Below are 22,163 nucleotides of genomic sequence, written 5' to 3' on the forward strand. Positions count from 1 at the left end.
GGGCTTGCGCCAGACGTAACACTTGGAGTTTAAACCGAAAAGCTCAATTTTTGTCTCGTCTGACCACAAAACCCTTTTTCACATGTCTGCAGTATCATCTGCATGCATTTTTTGCAAACTCCATATGTGCTTTAATTTGAGGCTTTTTGAGTAATGGCTTCTTTCTTGGCACCCGTCCACACAGGCCAGCTTTGTGTAGGGACCTGTTTATTGTTTATGTATAAACAGTGACTCCCATCTCGGACACAGAACTTTGCAGATCTCTCAAGGTCATTGTTGGCTTCAGAGTGACATCCTGAACCAGTTTCCTGCTTGCCCGGCTGCTCAGTTTGGGAGGGCGACCTGATCTGGGCAGGATCTGGATGGTATGATGCATGTTCCACTTCTTAATGATGGACTTCACTGTGCAGAGAGGGATAATCAGCACCTTTTGAAATATTCTTGTCCCCTTCTCCTGCTCTGTGCCTCTCTACCACTTTATCCCTGATTGTTTCAAATGCTCCTTGGTCTTCATGGTTGCTTTGTTGGATCACTATGTGAGTTGCAGCTTGAAAGTCTTTATATACCTGAGGGAAATTATCTACAAGTTAAACCACCTTGAGTACACACAGGCTGAAACCATTTCACTAATTTTGTGACCTTTCAAACAAATCAGTTGCACCTGGGCTGATTTAGGGCTGCAGTAGCAAAGCAACTGAGATCAATCTGTTTTTCTCTGTAAATCTTACTTATGTTCTATATGCATTTTTTAACTTTATCAATGTGGAGTAGTTTATGTAGATTCTACATGTAGTCTAATTTGAAAGCGTTGTGGAGTATGCTCAGATGCCAACAAAATGTGAAAACTCTGCAGGGGGGTGAATACTTCTGCAAACCACTAATATATATATATATATATATACACACACACACACACACACACAAACAAATCTTTTTTTTCTTTTTTTTTATTGCTACTATTATTATTGTTATATATATTTAGTTTTTCATTAAAACTTTTTTCCAGAAGCTGCCAGGAAAAAACGACATGTTTACCGATTCAGACAGCGACAGCCCAATAGAGGAAAAAGAAGAACGACGAAAGAAGAAAAAGAAGAACAAAATCAAGGGGCCTGATCCTTTACTAGAGAGCCTGAAGAAGAAGAAAAACAAGAAGTCTAAGCCTGAGAAAGTAAATGATCCAGAGAGGACCCAATCAGAGGATGTAGACAGTGAGCCCTCGACTCCTGTTCCTGTCAGTGAGAATAATTCTAAAGCCAAAAAAAGAGTGTTGGAATCAGAGGAAGAACCAAAGGTCACAAAGAGGCAGAAGAAGGATGATCCAAAAGAAAGTGGAAAGCTTAAAAAGCACCCAAATGAGGGGAAAAAAAAGCAGAGGGCCTTGAAAGAGCATGAAACCAGCCAAGCAACAAAGTCGCAGCTGGTCACAGATCTGTATTCTGCAGAGTCCTCTCAGGATGAGCAAGGAGAGGTTTCTACTGAACTGACTGACGTGTTGGCAGATGAACCAGTCACTGATGTACTGGAGCTTGGTTCTCCTGAGAAAGCAGCAACAGCATCACTCAAGTGTGGGGATACTTTTTCTTGCTCAGGAGAGAGCCCTGCAAAGCTGAAGGCAAAACAAAAGAAAAGTAAAACCCAGCAGGGTGGTGAGCACAGACTCAAACTGCAAGGTATAAAGAATCTCATTCAGGAAAAGAAAGGAGTACGGGCACAAAGCAGCCAGAGCAAGAGAGAGAGCGTGCAGGAGAAACTCGGTTTCCTAATGGAAACTAAATCAGCCGACACAGCTGCAAAGACGCATCAGGTTTCCAAAAGCGGTACAGACGATGAGCCAGGCTTTCTGTCCTCTGACTCAAACGAGGGCGGTAGTGTGGTCAAGAGAAAAATAAAAACCAAACCGCTTGAATCTACCCCAAAGGTCAGTGCATCAAAGGGCAAGGAGGATAACCCTGCGGCAGACAAAGTCTCTTTACTGCTAACCAGGCATGAGGACCCTGAAAAGGAAGAAACATTCACGGCAAGTCTATTTGAGAAATTTTTATTGAACTGTGAAGAAAAGGATAGAGCCCCAAAGAGACAAAGCGTTTGTCCACCATTAGTGACTGTGGAGGAGAAAGTGGAACAATCTAAAGCAACACCAAAGGTATTTTTTTAAATTTATTTGTATGTTTTTATTTAATTTTAGCAATGTAGTGTCCTTGTAACAGCATGTGTGTGGTGACTCAGGGCTCATCAGTCACACTCTTATGTTCTCGAAAATATTGATATTAAATGCTACTAGATCTGACGGCTAAACAAATTATATATGTTGAAAATGTTTTTGCAAGCGTATGTACGTTACACAAGACGGTAATGTCGTGCTGAGTAACTAAACGGGCAGAGGAAACAACCTGTAAGCTGTTTAAAAAGCAGTGAATCTTTGGTGTTTGTCTTAAAAACAAGAGTGTTATTCAAAATTTACAACAATTCTTTACAATAAGGTTCCAATAGCGTGAGGCAGGTCCTTCGTTATTAAAATTATGCATATTGCTGGAACAATAGGCTTTGTTTTTTTTGTATAGACTCAAGTCAAGCCTGAGAAGAAGACTAAAACCACAAAGGAAGTAGTACCTGTTCAGAGACCAGAACCCGAGAGGGTGGATAAAAGCAGAAGAGAGCCTAGAACACCAGACAGTAAGTGTTGTACAACCTCCTGGCAGCTGCAACTTTAAAGCGCTAAGATTGCTGAATAACTTCATATATATCAAAAAATCATATATAAAATGACTATTGGACAGGATTTCTAGCGTACCATGAAAGTGAAAGTGCAGTGATTTTCAATTCTTTTTATTTTTTGTAGTCCAAATTGCAGTAGTGGGCTTGGATTACCTAAGCTTTTTTCTGTAATAAATCTTTTTTTTTTTTTTTTCTTTTTGAAACACAGATCTTAGTAGAAAGTAGTAGTACATTTTTATATTTTAACAAAAAACTGTACCAGCAGAAAATACTTTTAAATCAAACTGCCTTTCCGTACATTTATATGACCATTTAAAATATTGTAATACTAGTGATGGGAGCAGGAGTGAAGCTTTGAAATACACAGTATTTTCTGTAATTGACAATCAATCAAATCGTTGCTAGAATACTTGGATTATATTCAGGGGTGTGGAATTGATACCAGCCAAAGCCTGGAACAAGTTTTATCAGTGAAGTTGGGCTGCCAGCTATAGCAAGAACATATAACATAATTAGGGCTTCTGTTTTTCAGGCCTTATCATCACCCCTGGCATCGTATATCATGGGAACCGCGCGGTCGGTCGTGGTTTTTACCTTACATAAATAATAATACACACACACATACTATATATAATATAAAAATCTTAATTTACTCAGAATGCATATTTAAATTATTTTATAAAATGTGCATTGTTGAGCTCTCATTAAGTTACATTTATATCCAAAATAACAGCATTTTAAATAACTTCTCTGTTTATATCAGAATATGATACATCCGTACTGCAGTTTGTGTTAAAAATGTCTGTACTTTTAATTAATACTGCAATCGAGTATTTTACGGCAATCCAATTATTATTATTTTTTTATTCGTTGCGTCTTCGTAATACTGGCTTGATGCGGGAATCTGTTTAACTCTGGATATTCCACATTGGTGTCCAACATTGTTACATTAGCCAGGTCCACAAAAATGATGGAGAAAGTGAATATTATTTAAGTCTATTGTCTTCATTAAATGAACAGATTGTTATAAATATTGCTTTTGATTTATTATTCGAAAGACACGATACATTTGTACCTACAGTATATTATATTTATTTTGTTCAGGAGCAACTTCAGCTACTTGCTCTCTATACTGTTTTTTGTTTTTATCATACCATTCATTTTAAATAGCATAAGCTTTAATCCCCATTTGTTCTTGTCACAAAGATGGCCAGAGTGGGGGAAGTCAGACCAGAAATGGTTTCACTCAGCATTTAATGAGTGAACAGAACAGTAAATAAAAAGGTTGTAATAAAAACAGCACACGGCACGTGAGGCCAAAATAAACAGACAAACAAAACGGACTAACACTTAAACAAACAGTGGACTAACAGACAAACAAAACAACGGTTATATATATATTACTTTGTTTAGTTTTCTCATTCTTAATTCTCTCCTCTCCACACCCGTTCTCCATTCACCGAACACACAACCCCGAGTGGGTGAAAACATGCAGCTTTTATGCAGCTGTACCGATACTCGATTGCTAATCAGTCATTCAGTTGGAGTCGCGGTACAACTGCACGTGAATTAATAAAGTGCAATTCCCCGTGCTCACATATTATTACTTTTTACTTGCATGTGAAGTTGCACTGCAACTTACACTGTTCAATCCTCGTGTCTAAATACAAATATACATTTTAAACACTCATGTTACACAGACCTGTTTATATCCTGTGTACCAATGACTATACACCAAGATTAACACACAACATAAAATACACACAGGAGCAGGCATTTTACCACAGTTCTATACAGTAAATCCAACATTACAAATATTACCGTGTATCAAATATTGTCTATCTTCCAAATGTAATTTTTAGCGGGGTGGTCCCAAGTTTTGCACACTACTCTGTATTATGTGTGTGATTTAAAGCAGTAGGGGTACATTTACCAGGTGCTGTAATTTTTGGCATTAGCATTGGAAGACGAGTGTAGCATGACCAACATGTTGCCACCAATGCCAGTAATATATGACACACAAAGAATAGATCAATTGTAAGAATGTAAAAGTCGGGGTAACACACAGAAAATCAGAAGAAAATTATAAACCAAAAAAGAAAAGCAGATAGCGAAGCTCTTCCTGCTACCTTTGACCCAACGTAAGTAAACATGTCTTTTGTTATCCATCTAAGTAATAATGAAAATAGATCAATTGTAAGATACACAACTTGTTAAAGAGTAAGTAGCGGGGTTCCAAAAAATATAGCATTACGCGTTCCTACATGCTTCTACAACTGTTTAAATAATGTACCTGTATATTTTTTTTCATTAACATCCTGACAGCTTTTTAAACTTATAACTTTCAAGTCTGTTTCAAAGCTCTTTTCGAAATGGCCGCTCTAGTGCAATGGGATTTGAGATCTGTCCTCTAAATCAGGGGTTCTCAATTGGTGCTCCTCAAGGCCCCCTGGGGGGCCACAGACGTTTTAAGGAGTCCTCTACAAATAAACCACAGAATGTGTTATTTTCCCTGCATGCTTATTACACGCTGAAATCTGTTCGCTTCAGCATGTCATAAGCATGCTCAGAAATGAACGCATTCTCAGATTACGTAACACAGTCTTGGGTTATGGTGTAATAGAGCTATTTCAGTGGAAGCACGACAGATTACAAAGCAGAGGAAAAATCACTGGAAACACATAATAAATACCAGACGTGTACATTTTTTATTTGACCATCAGCATCAAAACAACAAAAACCACTGAATGATGATACAGAACTTCCTTCAACAAGTTCAACAGTAAGGGCTGAAGAACAGTGAGGTGTGTAAGTTGTGCACAAGCATTGTCCAATTAATGTTTGAAACCCTCCAAATTACAGAGACATTTAATTACCATGTATGAAATATATAAAAACAAGCAACATTCATTTTTTGAGCGAAAGGATAAGGAACTGCTTGGTACTAAAGCTGAATGAAATCCACAACTACCGCAGATAAAAAGCTTATGTGTCATTGTACATAGTGGCGCAGAAAATTGCTAAATTGTAAAGCAAAAAAATGGCATGCGATTGCTGAGGAGTTGATAATGCCATGTGCCACTGAAATTGTAAAGAAAATGTTTGGAGAGCAGAAGGCCAAGGAACTGTTAAAAATACCAATGTGAAATGACACTGTCAAACGACGGATCGCTTTTATGGCAATGATTTTGCTGTACAACTCGATAAATCCACAGACATGTCCCATTTATTCTCTGATGGGTTTTGTAGCCCACAGGTGTGTAGCGGCTTGTTCCGTCATGAGTTCAGGAAAGTACATACAGTAATCCATCGCCTCTGCGCCCGTCACTTATCTACTCTTACCGTTTATGATGAATCTCTTCAGCAAGTTGACATATGGCTGGCAAAACTGGGTCCTATATTTAATTATAGGAATGCGAAAGAGAGTTGTGCTTACAACTGGGAAAAAAAAAAGTTGGAAATACTTTCACTTCTGGAAAAGGTAATTACCAGTGATAAAATAGCACAGTATTTTGGAATTTTAAAGAGCACTGTGACTGATGTTAAAATGTCTGCCTCAGATTTATGTTTTCCGGTCTTTCATATTAGTGGTGGGATTTTTGAGATCTATTGTTGCGAGATGAGTACTTGAGCATTACAACTTCCGAGTGCTCGAATCAAACACCACTCTCATCTACATACTGTACTAGTGTACCTCCCAAACATTGCCACAAGTCCTATTTTAAATGCCAAACTAACACGCAATCAAGTAATATATTAAGTAATTAATATAATGTTTCTGTGCAGTTAATTGTATATGGTCAAGTAATACTAGATAACGTAAAGTATTCAAATTCACGTATCCACACATTTTTACATGAAATTGTAAAAAGAGATACCTGGCCTACCTGTTTGAAGTGTGTCTCAGGGGTCCTTTACTTTAGTGCAGTAGTTCCAACGTATAAATAAAAATTGTACTATACATAAACGGCCGTTCGGTCCAAAAGCTTAAAGAACAATTTCAAGTGAAAAGCCTTCCATCTATGGGAAGATTGGGGAATGGGGTCCACGAGTCTGTGGTAATTGCAGCTTTTTCTCCCTTTGAAAGTGTTGTATGAACAGCGGCAGCACGACTTTAAAAGTTTTTCCAGCCTCGCTGTTATTGTTTTATGGGTCAGCACAGTACTGGGATAATCTTGCATCGATTTCAAAACTGCAGCATTCACGATTCACACACACTGTCCTCAGAGGGGATAACATGATCACGCCCTGTTCAGCCAAATCTATAGCAAATGTTATTATGGATGTTTGCTTTATTGCCACAATAATTCTGAATGTTTTCATTTCAAATTGTGAAGCATTCCCCGTGGCTTGCTCTGAAGTTATAAAATCTATGTAAAAGTCATGCTGATCAAGCTTAAGTCTACTTGTTGCCGCTTCTAATTGTCACTTTTTTTATTACTTCTAATTGAGTAACACGTGTCAAGATATCTGACGTCTTTTCGGAAATTGTTAGATTTTGACATTCTTATATTGAAAACTACAAAGCTGTATGTAATTTAATATATTAATGTAATATTATTCAGCAGGTTTCTTTTGACTGTGAAGCAAAATTGGATCATTCTAGGGTGATGCAAAACTTTTGGCCAAAGCTGTATTTGACCTAGCTAGAGCTTATTCGGTTACAGGAATCTGTAGAGGTATGTCTACAGACCTGACAGGTTTCTAATGGAAATCTTTCTATGACAATTATTTTTTCAGATGCCAAGCCTACAAAAGGGTGTTTTGATGTTGTGAGTCCTCCTCAGGAGGGGGATGATGTCAGAGAAAGGTGCGAGAAGGCTGCTGTGATGTCTCCAGGCTCCGAACCCCCCGAGGAGGCCCTGTTCAAGTGGAGTGGAAGTGCCCAGAGAGAGAGGAGGAGGAAGAGAGAAGATAGCGAACCTCGGCTCTACATTGCATATGAAGATGATCCTGATGCCCAGGATACTGTCTGTCAGCCTGAAAAGACTTCAGGTATAGTAACCTTCAGTGTTATAAAACAACCAGCAATGTTAACACACTTTATATTTGAGGTTTCTTATGCTATCTGTATCACAGCTTATATTTTTAAACATAATCCTGGTTGTTTTGATATTTGTATTCCCATGTTTTAAATAAGATTGATATACTTTTCCCAACTTTTACTAGGGAGTGTTTGCCAGGAGAAATATGATTTATCTGATGAACATCATAGTGTATCCAGTTCATGCTCCCTTCAGCAACAGTGCTGGCGCTGTGATTGAAATGAGTGGTATTGTGGGAACAGGAAAGGGTGAGCAGCGTTTCAGGAGGTGATAAAGATACAGTACGAGGGTTAAGACGAATTCTCTTTCTCCTCCTTGAATACTCTTGAGTAACAGTATACCCAAGGACAAGCCATTGTGACATTAACAAAATTAAATCCTCACTTGTCATGAATCTATTGAACAGTAGTACTTGTATTATTGAAATGATGGTATGTTTTTTCTAGTGATTAACAATATCTGGTATATTTTTTAATGATTAACAATAGGCGCTCCCAGTAATAATTAATATATATATATAATCTATATATATATATATATATATATATATTATATATATATATATATATATATATATATATATATATATATATATATATATATATATATATATATATATATATATATCATATATATATATATATATATATCTATATATATATATATATATATATATATATATATATATATATATATAATGATATATATATATATATATATATATATATGTATATATATATATATATATATATATATATATATATATATATATATATATATATATATATATATATATATATATATATATATACACACACACACAGTACACCCTTGCTATAACAGCCTTCAACTATAACGAAAAGCAAGTTGCTAGGAATCGCTGTAGCAGACCCCTCGCAGGTTGCAATTTGTGTTTCATAAAACTTTCTCAGGGTTGCGACGCAGATTTTCACTAGAAACCTGCGACTACTTGCGACTGCTGTCTGGTAGCAATTTCCATCGCAGATCCTGTTTTATGACATACCATGGCGCTCATACTACTAGCTTGCAGCGTGCAGCAATTATTACGTGAATAATAATAATAATAATACAAACACAACTGAGGTAAACGTGTTATTTTGAGACAATTCTTTACAAAGCATTAATATAAGCATATTTGTGTCTGTCATGCAGCTGATTCTCTGATTTGCCTCTGTAAAAATGCACGTCACATTAGTGTAGAGTTTGCTCGTGCACCAGCGAATCTACTGGTACAGGGGGGCGAAGCAGGCATCTGGAGATTCTGCCTCTAGAGAGTGCTGCTCATGAACTTTACAGTTTTTAACTCGTTGAATAATTGAATACTAAAATCAGTGAAGCACAATCTTCCTGTATTATTTAGAAGTAAATACTACGGTAACCATAAATAAAAATCACAATACTCACCCTTTGACGGTTTTTCTTTTATTTCCCTTTAAAAAAACGACCATTTTAGAAATCATCTCAAACGTTTTGAAACTGGTAAAAATGTAATCCGCACATTAGTCGAAGACACGCATTTAAGTGTATAATAATTGAAGAAGACATACCATTCCCATTGTTAATTTATTTTGCGGGTTTATTCATCACGTGACTTAACTCTGTCCCTGCTGAAACTCATCATTGCGGCTGCACCAACGAAGAAAAAAAAAACAATGTTTCAGTAAGACAGAGCTAAAAGAAATCTGATTGTCTTTATGAGGATGGTGCGATAGTGTTCTTAAAGTTTTGCTGTAATTTGCGTGATCACATACGAGTCAGTACCATTAAATATCATAATGCCAGTCGTAAACACGTAGAGAATAAGAAAGCAAATAAGATGGCAACAATGGCAAAGCACTGCATTCTTCTATGCTGAAAAACTAAGACCCAAGGTACTGCGATCAAGGTGGAGCTTTCCGAGAGTAAGTAAGCAAAATTAATTGCGTATTTCATTATTGTTTAGTTTATTTTTTTCCACACTACCTGCCTTTAATGAAGTTATAATTATCAATTTTAAACCCTGGCCATTTCTTAATTGAATTATGTTTTGTGATGATGAAGAAATGAGCTCAAAACCTATTTTTCTAGCGATACAGTCCTTAAAGGAAATTGATCACTTTATTATGTAAAGGATTTAGTCACTACTCTACACACTGTTGGTTTCATAAAGACATTCTGTCTGGAGACACGACTCTTTTTAAAACTTGCAAATAACACTACAGAATTAGAAAAGAAACAATTGAGAGGATTAATTATGCATTTACATTAAAAGGGGTGCTACTTAAATTACAATCGGGAATCGGATATTATATATGTTGAACAGTCCAGCAATGTCATGTGAGAGTAATCCTATGTACAGTATTCCACACATTAAGTTTAGCGTTTTACTGGCATTATAATAATAACCAGGATAAAATATGAAACACTGATAAAGGCGTGTTGACTGACTCGTTGCTCTAAAAGAGGTTCACCGAATTTCTCACAAAGGAATAATTAACAATGTTTCACAGGATTTTTTTTTTTTTTTTTTTTTTGGATGTTACGCAAACTGAAAATTTTAGCATAGTGGCCTGATTACAGCGTAAAAATGGGGATATATATATATATATATATATATATATATATATATATATATATATATATATATATGTATGACCCCGTCAGTGCTCCGACCTAAATCCAAACGAAAATGTGTGGCATGACTTGAAGATTGCTGTCCATCAACGCTCCCCAAGTAACTTGACAGAGCTTGAATAGTTTTGTAAAGAAGAATGGTCAAATATTGTCAAATCTAGGTGTGCAAAGTTGGTTGAGACCTATCGCAACATACTCACAGCTGTAATTGCTGCCAAAGGTGCTTCCATCAAGTATTAACTCAGGGGGGTGGAGACTTATCCAGCTATGATCTTTCAGTTTTGTATTTTTAATATATAATTTTTTTTCTCAATAAAAACTTTTTTTGCCCTTAACTGTGTGGACTATTGTGTGTAGATAAGTGGGGAAAAAAATCCTCATTTAAATGCATGAAACTCTGAGGCACTGTGGCAGGCTGGCGAGTGGATAGAGGCCCAGAGACAGACTGCAGTTCAAAAAAATAACTATTTTATTATAAATAAACAAAAATAAAGTGCACAAGGGCAAAATAACAGATACTCAAACACAAATAAAGCAAAAACAAAACTCACAAAAATAAAGTTTCCAGGCTGGGCAATGCCTTCACTGGATTTAGAAAATTCAAAAACCACAAAACAAACACCAACCTGCTTCCTCAGCTCCCTCCTCCCCAATGAGAAGCTGAGGCCTCCTTTTATATCAGGTGGCTGGGCGCTGATTGATCGTTAATCAACCTAATCAACTAATCAACCCCAGCCACCTGAACATAATAAACCCAGGCAGGCAGGGGAAGTTAACCCCATCCCTGCCAATTTAAAAGGGCAGAGCTTTGCTCTGCCACAGGCACTGACACAACAAAATGTGAAAAGTTCAAGGGTGTAGACTTTCTATAGGTACTACGTGTGTGTATGTGTCTCAAAGAGCCAGTTATTTTATATATATAATATATATATAATTTTATTTATTTATTTTTGCTATATCTGTTGTAGATAGCAAAAAGCAAGTTCTAAGCCTGGGCGTTGATCTTAAGCTGGATTGGATGACCTTGGAGGACTTTCAGAAACATCTTAACGGAGAAGATGAAATTCTTTCTACCACAACTGTATCTACCAGTGAGTAAGAAACTATTTTGGTGTAACATAACAGTAACCTTATAAAACCCATATAAGCACTGATTGCCCTTAATAGCAAGCTACAAAGCTAGCCTGTTATCAACAGGTGGACTTTGTGAAATATTGATGGTGACATAGCAGTTTCTAATGGCAGGAGGACATAGTTGTGTAATTAATCTCTGTTTGCATTTTTTAAATGTATTTAGCTTATGTATTATTGTTTTTTTATTCCAAGGTCTACTTCGAGACTCTGTGAAAAATGGAGACTACTTGACTGTGAAACTTGCACTAAACTCCAAGGAGGATTATAATTTAGATCAAGAGGTATTCTTATTTTTTTCTCCGATATTTCCATAGAATTTTGTTACTGCCTGTTGATAGGTAAGAATTCAGGTTGCTACTTTTTATGTATAGTAATTTGTGATCTGGGTTAAACCATGTAGAGTGGAAGTTTCTTTCATATGCCATCTGTTGATGATATATAGAAATGTAAGCATTCAGATTCCCCATCAATTGTTGTCTGAATGTACTGGTACTAGTTTTGAATACTTAAGTTGACACTTATTTGCCAAAGAATTGTATCAAAATTATTTTAGTATAGCAACGATTATTTCAACTGCTTAATAAGTTACATTTTCACCACCCTTGACCTTATCCGTGAGTCAGATTTTGACTGGAGATCAGGCATGGACTGGCCATCGGGAAGTGCGAGAGAATCCCCGGTGGGCCGGTCTGTTTGGACCAGCTTGGGCCGTTGTTCTACATTTTGATTTCTAATTCTAATTATTGTTACATGCTGAGAATTCTGCTGTTATTAACTTGGCAGGCTCGCTCTCTCGCACGCACACATCACCACACCAGTCATCTCATGGGTAGATCCAATATCGCAGTATCTAAGGGGGGGTGCGGGGAGTGGCCACTCCCTGATTGGACTTGCCCGTATTTCCTTAGAACGGGATTGGTCAGCCAGATTTCGTCTTTCATTTGAACCGCTTGTATTGATAGTGGATGAGTGTGAATTTAAAAAATGGAGAGAAAAAGAAAAGCTGGGGCAGAAAAGATTAGAGGCAAACAGCAACAGTCTCTCGAGGCAGGTACCGTAAAGTGCACAAAAATAACAGACATGTTCCGTAGGACTTCAGGTAGTAGGGAGAGCGAGGGATGCCAGTGTTAATCAGCCGACACAACCTAGGGACCCCACTGAAGAAGCTGTTGCTGTGGCAGGGTCGAGCACAGCATGTACAAGCAGTAGAGTTTATGGTTGCATTAAAATAGATTAAAGAATCGGTTGCGCCTCATACCTATTAACGCCTTGTTTATCGGTTGCGCCTCATACCTATTAATGCCAGCTGTGACTATATGCATATGACCTCTCGTGTCTTTTGCTTTTATAAAACGGCCGCAGCAATATTTGTAACGTTAGTCACTTTTTGAGATCTAATCAACTGTGTATAGCTATGCGACTAGCCATCGACTAGCTAATCGACTAGCCGTCCTATGCTAGCTAGCTGGGTTACTAAAAAAACATTAGCTCAAACATTTACCAGGTCACGTCTCTCTCTTCACCATTTAGTTGGTTACCCCTGATATAAACTGAAACAAAGTCATGGCAAGCTGAGCTGATGGTGGTATTATTTTTATTTGTAAAACCATAGCATGACATGCCATGTGGCTATAGTATTGCCCCCTACTGGACACTCACAGCGTAGATTTCACATTGCATATATTGTATGACACTAACAAAATCCCCAATTTTAAAGCAGTCGTTTCACATGAATTTGATTGGGTTTGATACTTAGGTCGATGCTGATTAGGTTGTTAACTTTTTGGAGTTCATTCTTCTGCTCAGCAAATATGATGTGTGCCTGCAAGAACACGTGAATGACTGCATAACAAAAAGCCAGAAGCTGCATGAATCTGGGGGGAGTGGAGGAAGAGGATCCCTTGTTACTTTGCTCTCAAAACAGACTGTCAATGCAGTTATTGATACTATCAGCCTCAAAATCCAGGAAACCATTGCAAGTCAAGTCAGGGAAGCAGGGATGTTTTCTGTCCAGATAGAAACAACACAAGACATAACCTCCAAGGACCAGTCCTCATGTATGTCACAGATGCTGTCCATGAGAGGCTGATAGCTGTGGTTGAGTGTGAGTCATCAACTGGAGAGTCATTTGTAAAGCTACTGAAACAGGTTCTGGAAAAAGTTAACATTGATATAAGTAAATGTGTTTGTAATGCAACTGATGGAGCTGCAAACATGCAGGGGCAATACCATGGGTTCTTTGCATTACTATCAGCAGTCTCCCAACCATGTGCATGTCTGGTGTTATGCACACATACTAATGATACCAAGTGCAACACTTTTTTCTCTATTAAATGACGTTGCAGTATTCATTCATGAATCATACAAACGCATGAATACCTGGGATGATATGAGTGAAGACACACGCCACAGACGCCTGTCTCAAATAGGGTAAACATGGTGTTGGGCCAAGGATCAGGCTCTGAGGAAGGTATTTGGATCTTTGCAATCGACAGCATGCGTTGTTCATCGACCTGGTTCTCGCATTAACTAAGATTGAAGAAGATACCAGTATGAAGCCCAGTGTGTGAGTAAAAGCAAAAGGATACACAGAGGCTCTGCTCAAAAATGAGACCATACTCACTGATAAAATTTTCTTGTGTATATTTGAGCAGACATCACCCCTCTAAGTACCTTCAAACAAGTGGCATGGACATCCTAACTGCTCAACGGTTGGTTATGGGAACCCAGGAAAGCATGAAAAAGTGTGTAAGGGACTTTGATGGTGTTAAGAGAGCAGCTTTGTGGAGTGGGCCAATGAGAAGCTGCAGGAGCAGGATGACTGTGAGGCTGAGATCCAGACTCTGGGTTCAAGATAGTCACACAGTGTGGTTCTGGACACTGTCACAGAAAGCATTCATCGTTGTTTTGAAGCAAATGGAGCACTTTGTTCAGATTTTGCATGTCTTGATCCAAGAAACTTCCCTCAAATAAGGGATAAAGGGCTTCAAACAGCGGCATTAGAAGAGCTTAGCAAATGCTTGCGTAAATTCGACGACAGAACCACTGTTGAGACTCTACAGGTTGAGTTGACAAGCCTTGTACACAGTGGGACAGACTGAAGATGTCAGCTTTGGATGGATACAGGGTCAGAACAAGAAATGAGATGCCTGAGGAGGATGGAAACAGTGGACCATGTGAAGAAGAGCTGGAGCTAGAGAATAAAACTTGCACTTCATGCTAAAACTGTGCAATGTGTTGCTAGTTGATTCTATCCCAATACAATTTATTGACTGATGCCTATCATGTAATTGGTTTGAGCTACAAATTCCTATTCCTATTCCTGGGCTACTATGTCCCAAGACCACTTGGAAGGGTTCATGCTAATGTCTACAGAGAAAGAGATACTGATGGTCCTAGACAGTGATGGAGTTATTGACAGGGCAGGAGAAGAGGGCACTGCTGCGACGTCAACTGGCGACGTAAGGTAGTACAGTCTCGTTTACTTTGGATTTGGGTGAAGTAGTTGACTTTATTTTGAGATATAATTAGGGGTTCTGAAACCCTATTGTAATTTTGGGTTGGTATTGGCGCTGAGTGCTGCTAGTGGTTTCTAGAATTGCTATATGAGCCGATGTGTTTAGAATTTACTTTTTTTTTATTAGGCCTGTTGAGAGACAGCAGTCTGTGTGAGGTCGGTGATGGTTTCTAGAATTGATAAATAAGATGTATGTTTATACTTTACAGTTTATTATTAGCAGGTGCAATTCTAATGGTGGCTTTGCCTATCTCGGTTTCTTCCCATTGAAATTGCATAAGACACCGTCGTACTTGAAAGCATTCTCTTATTGGATTAAGCGCAGTAATTTTTTTAGTACAGGGAGACAGCACCACAGACCCTGTATTGCACATGTGCGAGAGAGCGAGGATTGAGAACAGTGAGAGAAAGTGAGAGATACAGAGTGAGCTAGATGCAATTGGAATTTTGAACTTGAAATTTTAATTATCGCAGTTACGCCAATTAGGAAATATTAATATATTTGGAGGAAGCCTTAGTAATTAGGGAGGTAGGAGAGTAGCTCCTTCTTTTTTTTTTTTTTTTTTATTCAAATTGTCTGCTTTTTTAACTTTGAGTTAGAGCGCTGATTCTCCACTCGCGCTCCCTCCTCCTTTGCCACAGACGTCACCAGCTGCCACTTTGAGCTACCCATGTTTATTATTTGATTACAGTAAATACCAGTACTAAATAATAGCCTACCAACTATGTTGCAATCTTGTGTTTAAAATAATCTGATATGCAATTAGATCTTAGACCACCGATTACTGTAAACAGAAAATTGTAATTGCATAGAGCAGAGCCATCAATGAAATAATCCATGGTGCGTAAACTGGACAAATTGGCAAAAGAATTTAGCTCTGATGCAATGTTGCATTCACTGACCGCAAAGCGGTGGCAGACAGAGAGATGTGCGGAGATGAAGAATAATGAGTAGAAAAATATTTCGTAGATGGAAAAATCTATGATATTTTCAATAGGATAGCATATTATTTGTGACTTCTAGGTCATGAAGCCATGGTATGGCAACTGCCATAGCCTATACTTTGCCATATCTAAATCGCCTCTAATATGTTTGAAAACCTGGTAGTAGCTATAGCCTACAATTTAGAAAAGTTTTACCCTAACAATTTAAAACTCAATTTTTTTACCGATACTTCATCATGACGGCGCGCTGCATGCTCTGACTGCATTATTATTTCGGTATGTTGATTTTGACATAAATGGGGGCAGGTGGACCTGAACTTCCTGGTGAAAACTGCCGATTTTTGGACCCAGTCCGCCCCTGCTGGAGATGGACTATGCAAGTGCACTCTGTTTATAAGAATCACATCTGTCCCGGGTGATTGGATTCTTATAAGCAGTTGATTCTTAAAAGTGGACCAAAATGATTACTGTGGTGAAGTGCTGCAGAATCAGTATGTTAGTCTGAGAATGAAAGCTTTTTCCCTGCATTGTAATGGATTAACCACTGATGTCATGACTTCCCAAATGTATGCGCAGGGACCACACAAAATATTGTTTAGTTAGTGCTCCAAATAAGAGCCTGGTTTTATTTTGTTTGTTTATTTTGTTAGCTGTTGTTTCCCCACCGCACTCTAGCCTTGAGAAGTGATCGTCTCGTGAGGGTGCCTAGTTTAACTGCTGTGTGGTGTTATGTGTAATGGCCTTTGAATTAAAATGACATTACAGTACAGTATTGTACTGTCAAGACTACCCCACTGCATTTAAGCATCTGTGGCTTACTTATTTTCTGTTGTGATGCAAATCTCATTCATTAAGCGGAGATGCAAAGCTCTGCAATGCCCCCCCTCCTCCTCCTCACCGCGCTGCAATCCCACTCCCTCTACATGCATATCACACAGTAGCAGTGCTATACTCGGTATGTATTCAATGAATGTGTTCACTTTATTGAAACACATTTTCTTACAAGCAGATTATTTTACATTGGTTAGTATAGGAATGATTTTGTCACAGTGGTTTTGATCACTATATTGGCTGGTTCTTATATCGGTAATTCTTATAAACGGAGTGCACTGTATCAAAGGCAAACCTTGATGTTCTGTGTTAGTAGCATATAGTTATGTTTTGCAGGACTCCAGTGGAATGTCTTTAGCAATGCTGGCAGCTGCAGGAGGACAGGATGATATACTGAGACTGCTGATAAAGAAAGGGGTAAAGGTTAATGCTCGACAAAAGGCTGGAACCACCGCACTCATGCATGCTGCTGAAAAGGTATCATGATTTTTTTTCTTGTCATTTATATACAACATGAAGATTTTTGTAAACTTTTGCACCAGTTTCTATAAAATGGAATAGAAAAAAAATAAAAAAAACAATCAGAATGGTAATTTAAGAAACTCCTGCTTGAGGTTTGCTTACACTAGCTTGGTACTGTTTCTACATGGAAAGCTGTTTTACTAAGTAATCATTATTAACAGTTGTGTAAATTAGTAATTTGTTTTTGTCTTTTTTTTTTTTTTTTTTTTTTAGAATTTTTTGACTACTGTGGTTATTCTTCTTGAAGCTGGTGCGCATGTAAACGTACAACAGATCAATGGAGAAACAGCTTTAATGAAGGTAATGAACTTTCCCGTCTTTCGAAAATGTCTCCATTTGCATGCATGTCTTGTCTTTTTGTCTTTTTTTATGTAGACCTTTTTGCATTGAATTTTACAAAAATTTGATAAACTGATTTCATACAAATGCATCAGATTTAATGTAGTTTGAGATTACGAGGGCCCTGTAAATGTGTGCATTGATTTCAATCAATACTGATTGTCTCAGAAAACAGAGGGATAGTGATGTTCATTTGAATGCTCTGTTTAATAAATGATCCCTGTACATTAATTATATAGGAACTGTGGTTTGTGGGGTTATAATCAGCAATCACTGGTAATTCTCTTTGCTATTGGTTCGTTAAAAATGACGGGTAATGTTGAACGTTCCCTTTCAAGTATGAAATGTAACCTTGTATGTATGTACCTCATGGGTATTAATCCTTTGATACCATCTAACCTGAATAGATATTCCAAAGCTGCACGTTGTGCCAGTGACAGTCGTGCCCCACCCTCAAGGGCATAAAAGAGACTGCTGACACAGAATGTCATCAGAGAGAGAGAGGAGGGAGAGATCTACTAACAGATAAGTGATGTATAGTGTTATATCTGATTGTTCGCTTGTGTTTATCACTTATTGCGATTAGTACAAATTACTTAACGTGTTATGCACTCGGCCGCGGTTGTTCATTTTGTGTGAGAAGAAATAGTTTGTTGTATTTTCAGTTTTTTAGCGCGGAAATACAGGCGCTGCTGCTGGGCTCAGCTGTCCTGCATTAACAGAGACACGCGTGCTGGGTCAATCTGCTTGCAGCTTTTCCCACAGTCTCTAGCAGTTAGTTTGAAAACTATTACGTCTCTAGCAGTAGGCTTTCCTTGGGTTTCGATCTGTGGTTAGCCAAAAAGTGTTATAGGTGGGCATCCCTGTATAGCTCCTGTGGTAACTGTAGGTCCCAGGCCTGCTTCCGTTCCCACCAATTAATCTTTCTGATTCACTACTGGTCTGATTGCTTGCAGTCCTTCCTGCAGTGTTTCATGCCATTCTGGTATCTGCTTGCAGTGCCATTGCGAAGGCTGTCACAGCTTGACAGCAGTCTTTCTCCTGTCTTTCGGCTGTGTTGTGTTAAGCCAACTAGGGAAAGTAGGAGAACATCACGTAGGACACTGGCTTCACGATCCTCCTCATTTTCTCCTTTCCCCTCCCCTTCTCTGGTTTCCCCTCCTAAGAGGAGGAGGAGAAAGAGCCACTGGCCTCATAGATCGGAAAGTTTTGAGCAGCTGGATAAGCTCTGGGAGGCGGTCTCCCAGCAGGGAAACCTGTTAGCGGAGCTGTTGCTTGTCTGCACAGCTGCACCTGCTCCATCTGCACCGTTACAATCACAGGGAGTAGTACACGCAGAATAGCAGCAAGAGGATCTGCTGTCTGTCGCTGCTTCTGAGGAGGCAGTTGATCAAGAGTTCCCCTCTGAGGAGGGTGACTCAGATGGTGCAACATCAGTAGCACATGTGTCATTATCAGCAGAGCTTTTCCCACTGATTTAAGAGGGCCATGGACGTTTTGAATGTTCCACGGCCTATAGATGACAAGCAGAAACACTCAGTTTTTGAGGATGATCTCGTTCCCTCTCAGGTGTCTCCTCTGGCTCCTGCTAAAGTCAGAGTGGGTTTTCACAACTGCCCACCGGCTGTGCAAAGAGGAAACTTAAATAAGTTCCACCGTCAAGCACAAAGGCAAAAGCCTCAGGCAAAGCAGCAGCCTTAGCAATTTGCTGCCACAGACCCAGGGCCGTTTTTCAGGGAGTTATGTGGAGTACTGGCGTCCATGCATCTCGGACACCTGGGTGCTCAATACTGTACAGACCGGCTATTCTCTGCAATTCAAACACGGTCCTCCTCCATTTCGGGGAGTGACTACAACGTAAGTCACGGATCTGCGAGACTCATTGGTGTTTTCTCAGGAGGTGACAGCCCTGCTGCAGAAGTGGGCTATTTGCACAGTTCATCCTGTTCACTTGGAAGAAGGGTTTTACTCCAGGTACTTCCTGGTGCCCAAATGGGATGGTGGCCTCAGACCAATCCTCGATCTCAGACAGGCCAACCCATATCTGAATCGACGGAGGTTTAAAATATTAACCGTGCAGCAGTTGTTGCAGTCAATAAGGCCAGACGACTGTTTCACTACAGTGGACTTAAAAGACACTTACTTTCACATCCCGATTAAATCAGGGCACAAGGAAGTACCTCAGGTTCGCTTTCCAAGGGAGAGCGTACAAGTTCCGGGTTTTACCGTTCGGCCTCTTTTAGCCCCCCGTGCTTTTTTGAAAGTGCATGGAAGCTATTCTGGCTCCATTGAGACTCCGGGGCATCAGAGTGCTCAATTACCTGGACGATTGGCTCATTTGTGCTCAATCTCCAGCGCTGGTTCTCGCACGAAACTTGTCACAAACCACCTGCTTTGGTTAAGTCTGTCAGTGAGCTATGCAAAGAGCCAGATTACACCTTCGCAGACAGCCTCTTATTTAGGAGTGCGTCTGGATTCCTAGACCATGTTGTCCACTCTGTCGGAGGACAGAATGCAGAGAATAGCTGCTTCTCTGAAGCTTTTTCAGCCCAACAAAGGCTCACAGTAGTGACGTTTCAACAGCTCCTGGAGCGGCAGCTCCATGCACTTTGCCCGGTGTGGGCAGTAGCATATTATGTGGACAAAACCAAAAGTTGGAGGCAGCCTGAGCAGGTTTTTATCTGTTAAGTCTCACGGGAAAGCTCTGTGTAAGAGGCTATCAAGATGGAAGACAGATAGGGTTCAGACTGCATATAAACGAGCCAACTTGCACCCTCCATAGAAGCTCACTGCCCATTCTACCAGGGGCATAGCAACTTTGTGGGCTTTATTCCAGGGCCCAACTGTCAGAGACATTTGTGATGCAGCGTTGTGGGCTACGCCCCACACTTTTACATGGTTCTGTTGACTGAATGTCGTGGATCCACAAAACCCAGGGTTTGGAACAAGAGTGTTAAGGGCGGCCTCAAGCTCAACCCTTACAGCATAAAACTGGAGGTGAGTTCATCCATTGCGTCACGGGCACTATGTGCAGCTTTGGAATCTATTCAGGTTAGACGGTAATCAAAGGATTAATACCCATGAGGTAATGGTTACATTTCTATTTCAGGGAACCAGGGTTATGATAATAATCTAATGTTTTTAAACCTAAAAGTGCTTTATTGGCTTGATAATGACAGTTCAACTCTGGACCTGCTCGGTTGAGAATGTGAAGTTCGAAAAATATAGTTCAAACTGATTTGATTGTATTTTAATCCTCCTGATCTACCGTTACAGGCATGTAAAAGAGGGAATGCTGACATTGTGAGACTCCTGTTGGAGTATGGAGCCGACTGCAACATCCTTTCCAAACACCAGAACAGCGCATTGCATTTTGCAAAGCAGAGTAACAAAGTCGTGTTGGATGATTTGATCACATCCCACATGGAAACGTAAGTTCCTTTTCTTCTACAGGCAAAAAACGTAATAATACAGGCCAGCCTGATGTGTCAGTATAAATGAGCTGGTATTACTCATAGGAGTATAGTAGGTTTTACAGGAATACCTTGTAGATATTGTTACAGTAATTTACAAAGCTCTATATTAATCATGATATTTACCACATGCTTTAAGTAGGGATGGGTATTTCCATATATTTTAAATAATCAAATACACATAGTTTTACTAAACAGTTAAACCACTATACTTTACATCAACGTGCCACTGGCTAAAAATAAAGCTTACATTATACCAGGATTGAAGTAATATGTACAAAAAATAACAATTACGGTACTGTTTGACAATGCTTCAATAGTTATTTTTATTAACAGTAAGCCGAACTTATGAATTATTTCCAAACAGCAATTAAAGACAACATAATAACGTACAGATTATAATGCGTCAATAAATTATGTCTTCATTGGACAACTATAAAATATAAATAAGTATTTACAGTAAGTAGCATATGTTAAATATGGTACAGGCCTCCCGGTCCTGGTATACGTTCTGCTACGTGAAGTCTTGTAAGTAATGTAGTACAGAGTAGATGTTAAATCATTGAATGCCATGAACTAAAAGTCAAGTTAAAACTACAAAACGTGTTCGTTATTTCTGTTTGTTCAACCTTGTCCTTTTAACAGTGCTGATAGTTAATATATCTTTAGTGATCATTTTAACCATTCGTTATTTGCTCCGTTGTGGAATGCATTTGGTGGAGCAAGCTATAGTGGTTCATTGTGATTTACCAGTAATTCTGCTGCTTGTGCAAGGCATTCTCTCTGTCCTGCTGTGAACAGAGCTTGAGGCTTGCGGCCGAGCCTTTCTCTGTAGATAGGTGGATACATGCTGCTTTTTTATTAATATTATTATCTAGCAGATGCTTTTATCTAAAGCGACTTAATAATAATAATAATAATAATAATCTTTATTTTTATATAGCGCCTTCATAGTGGATACAGATCATTTTTTACCCTTTTTACTTCATGGTTATCAACCATTCA

General features: G+C 38.8%; 1 protein-coding gene across 2 annotated transcripts in view; it reads left to right on the plus strand.

Annotated features, from left to right (window-relative positions):
* The window catches only part of mphosph8 (M-phase phosphoprotein 8), a 39,305-nt gene that overhangs the window by 8,362 nt on the left and 8,780 nt on the right, over window positions 1-22,163 (plus strand). Inside the window, exons 3-10 of one of the 2 annotated variants that reach the window (XM_041258798.1) lie at window positions 1,007-2,146; window positions 2,565-2,676; window positions 7,459-7,713; window positions 11,366-11,488; window positions 11,724-11,812; window positions 17,161-17,301; window positions 17,560-17,646; window positions 20,962-21,116. In XM_041258798.1, the coding sequence (XP_041114732.1) occupies window positions 1,007-2,146; window positions 2,565-2,676; window positions 7,459-7,713; window positions 11,366-11,488; window positions 11,724-11,812; window positions 17,161-17,301; window positions 17,560-17,646; window positions 20,962-21,116 (2,102 nt within the window). The other variant, XM_041258799.1, reaches the window with a different exon arrangement.

Source organism: Polyodon spathula, chromosome 9 (genome assembly GCF_017654505.1).
Source record: "Polyodon spathula isolate WHYD16114869_AA chromosome 9, ASM1765450v1, whole genome shotgun sequence".
NCBI lineage: Eukaryota > Metazoa > Chordata > Actinopteri > Acipenseriformes > Polyodontidae > Polyodon > Polyodon spathula.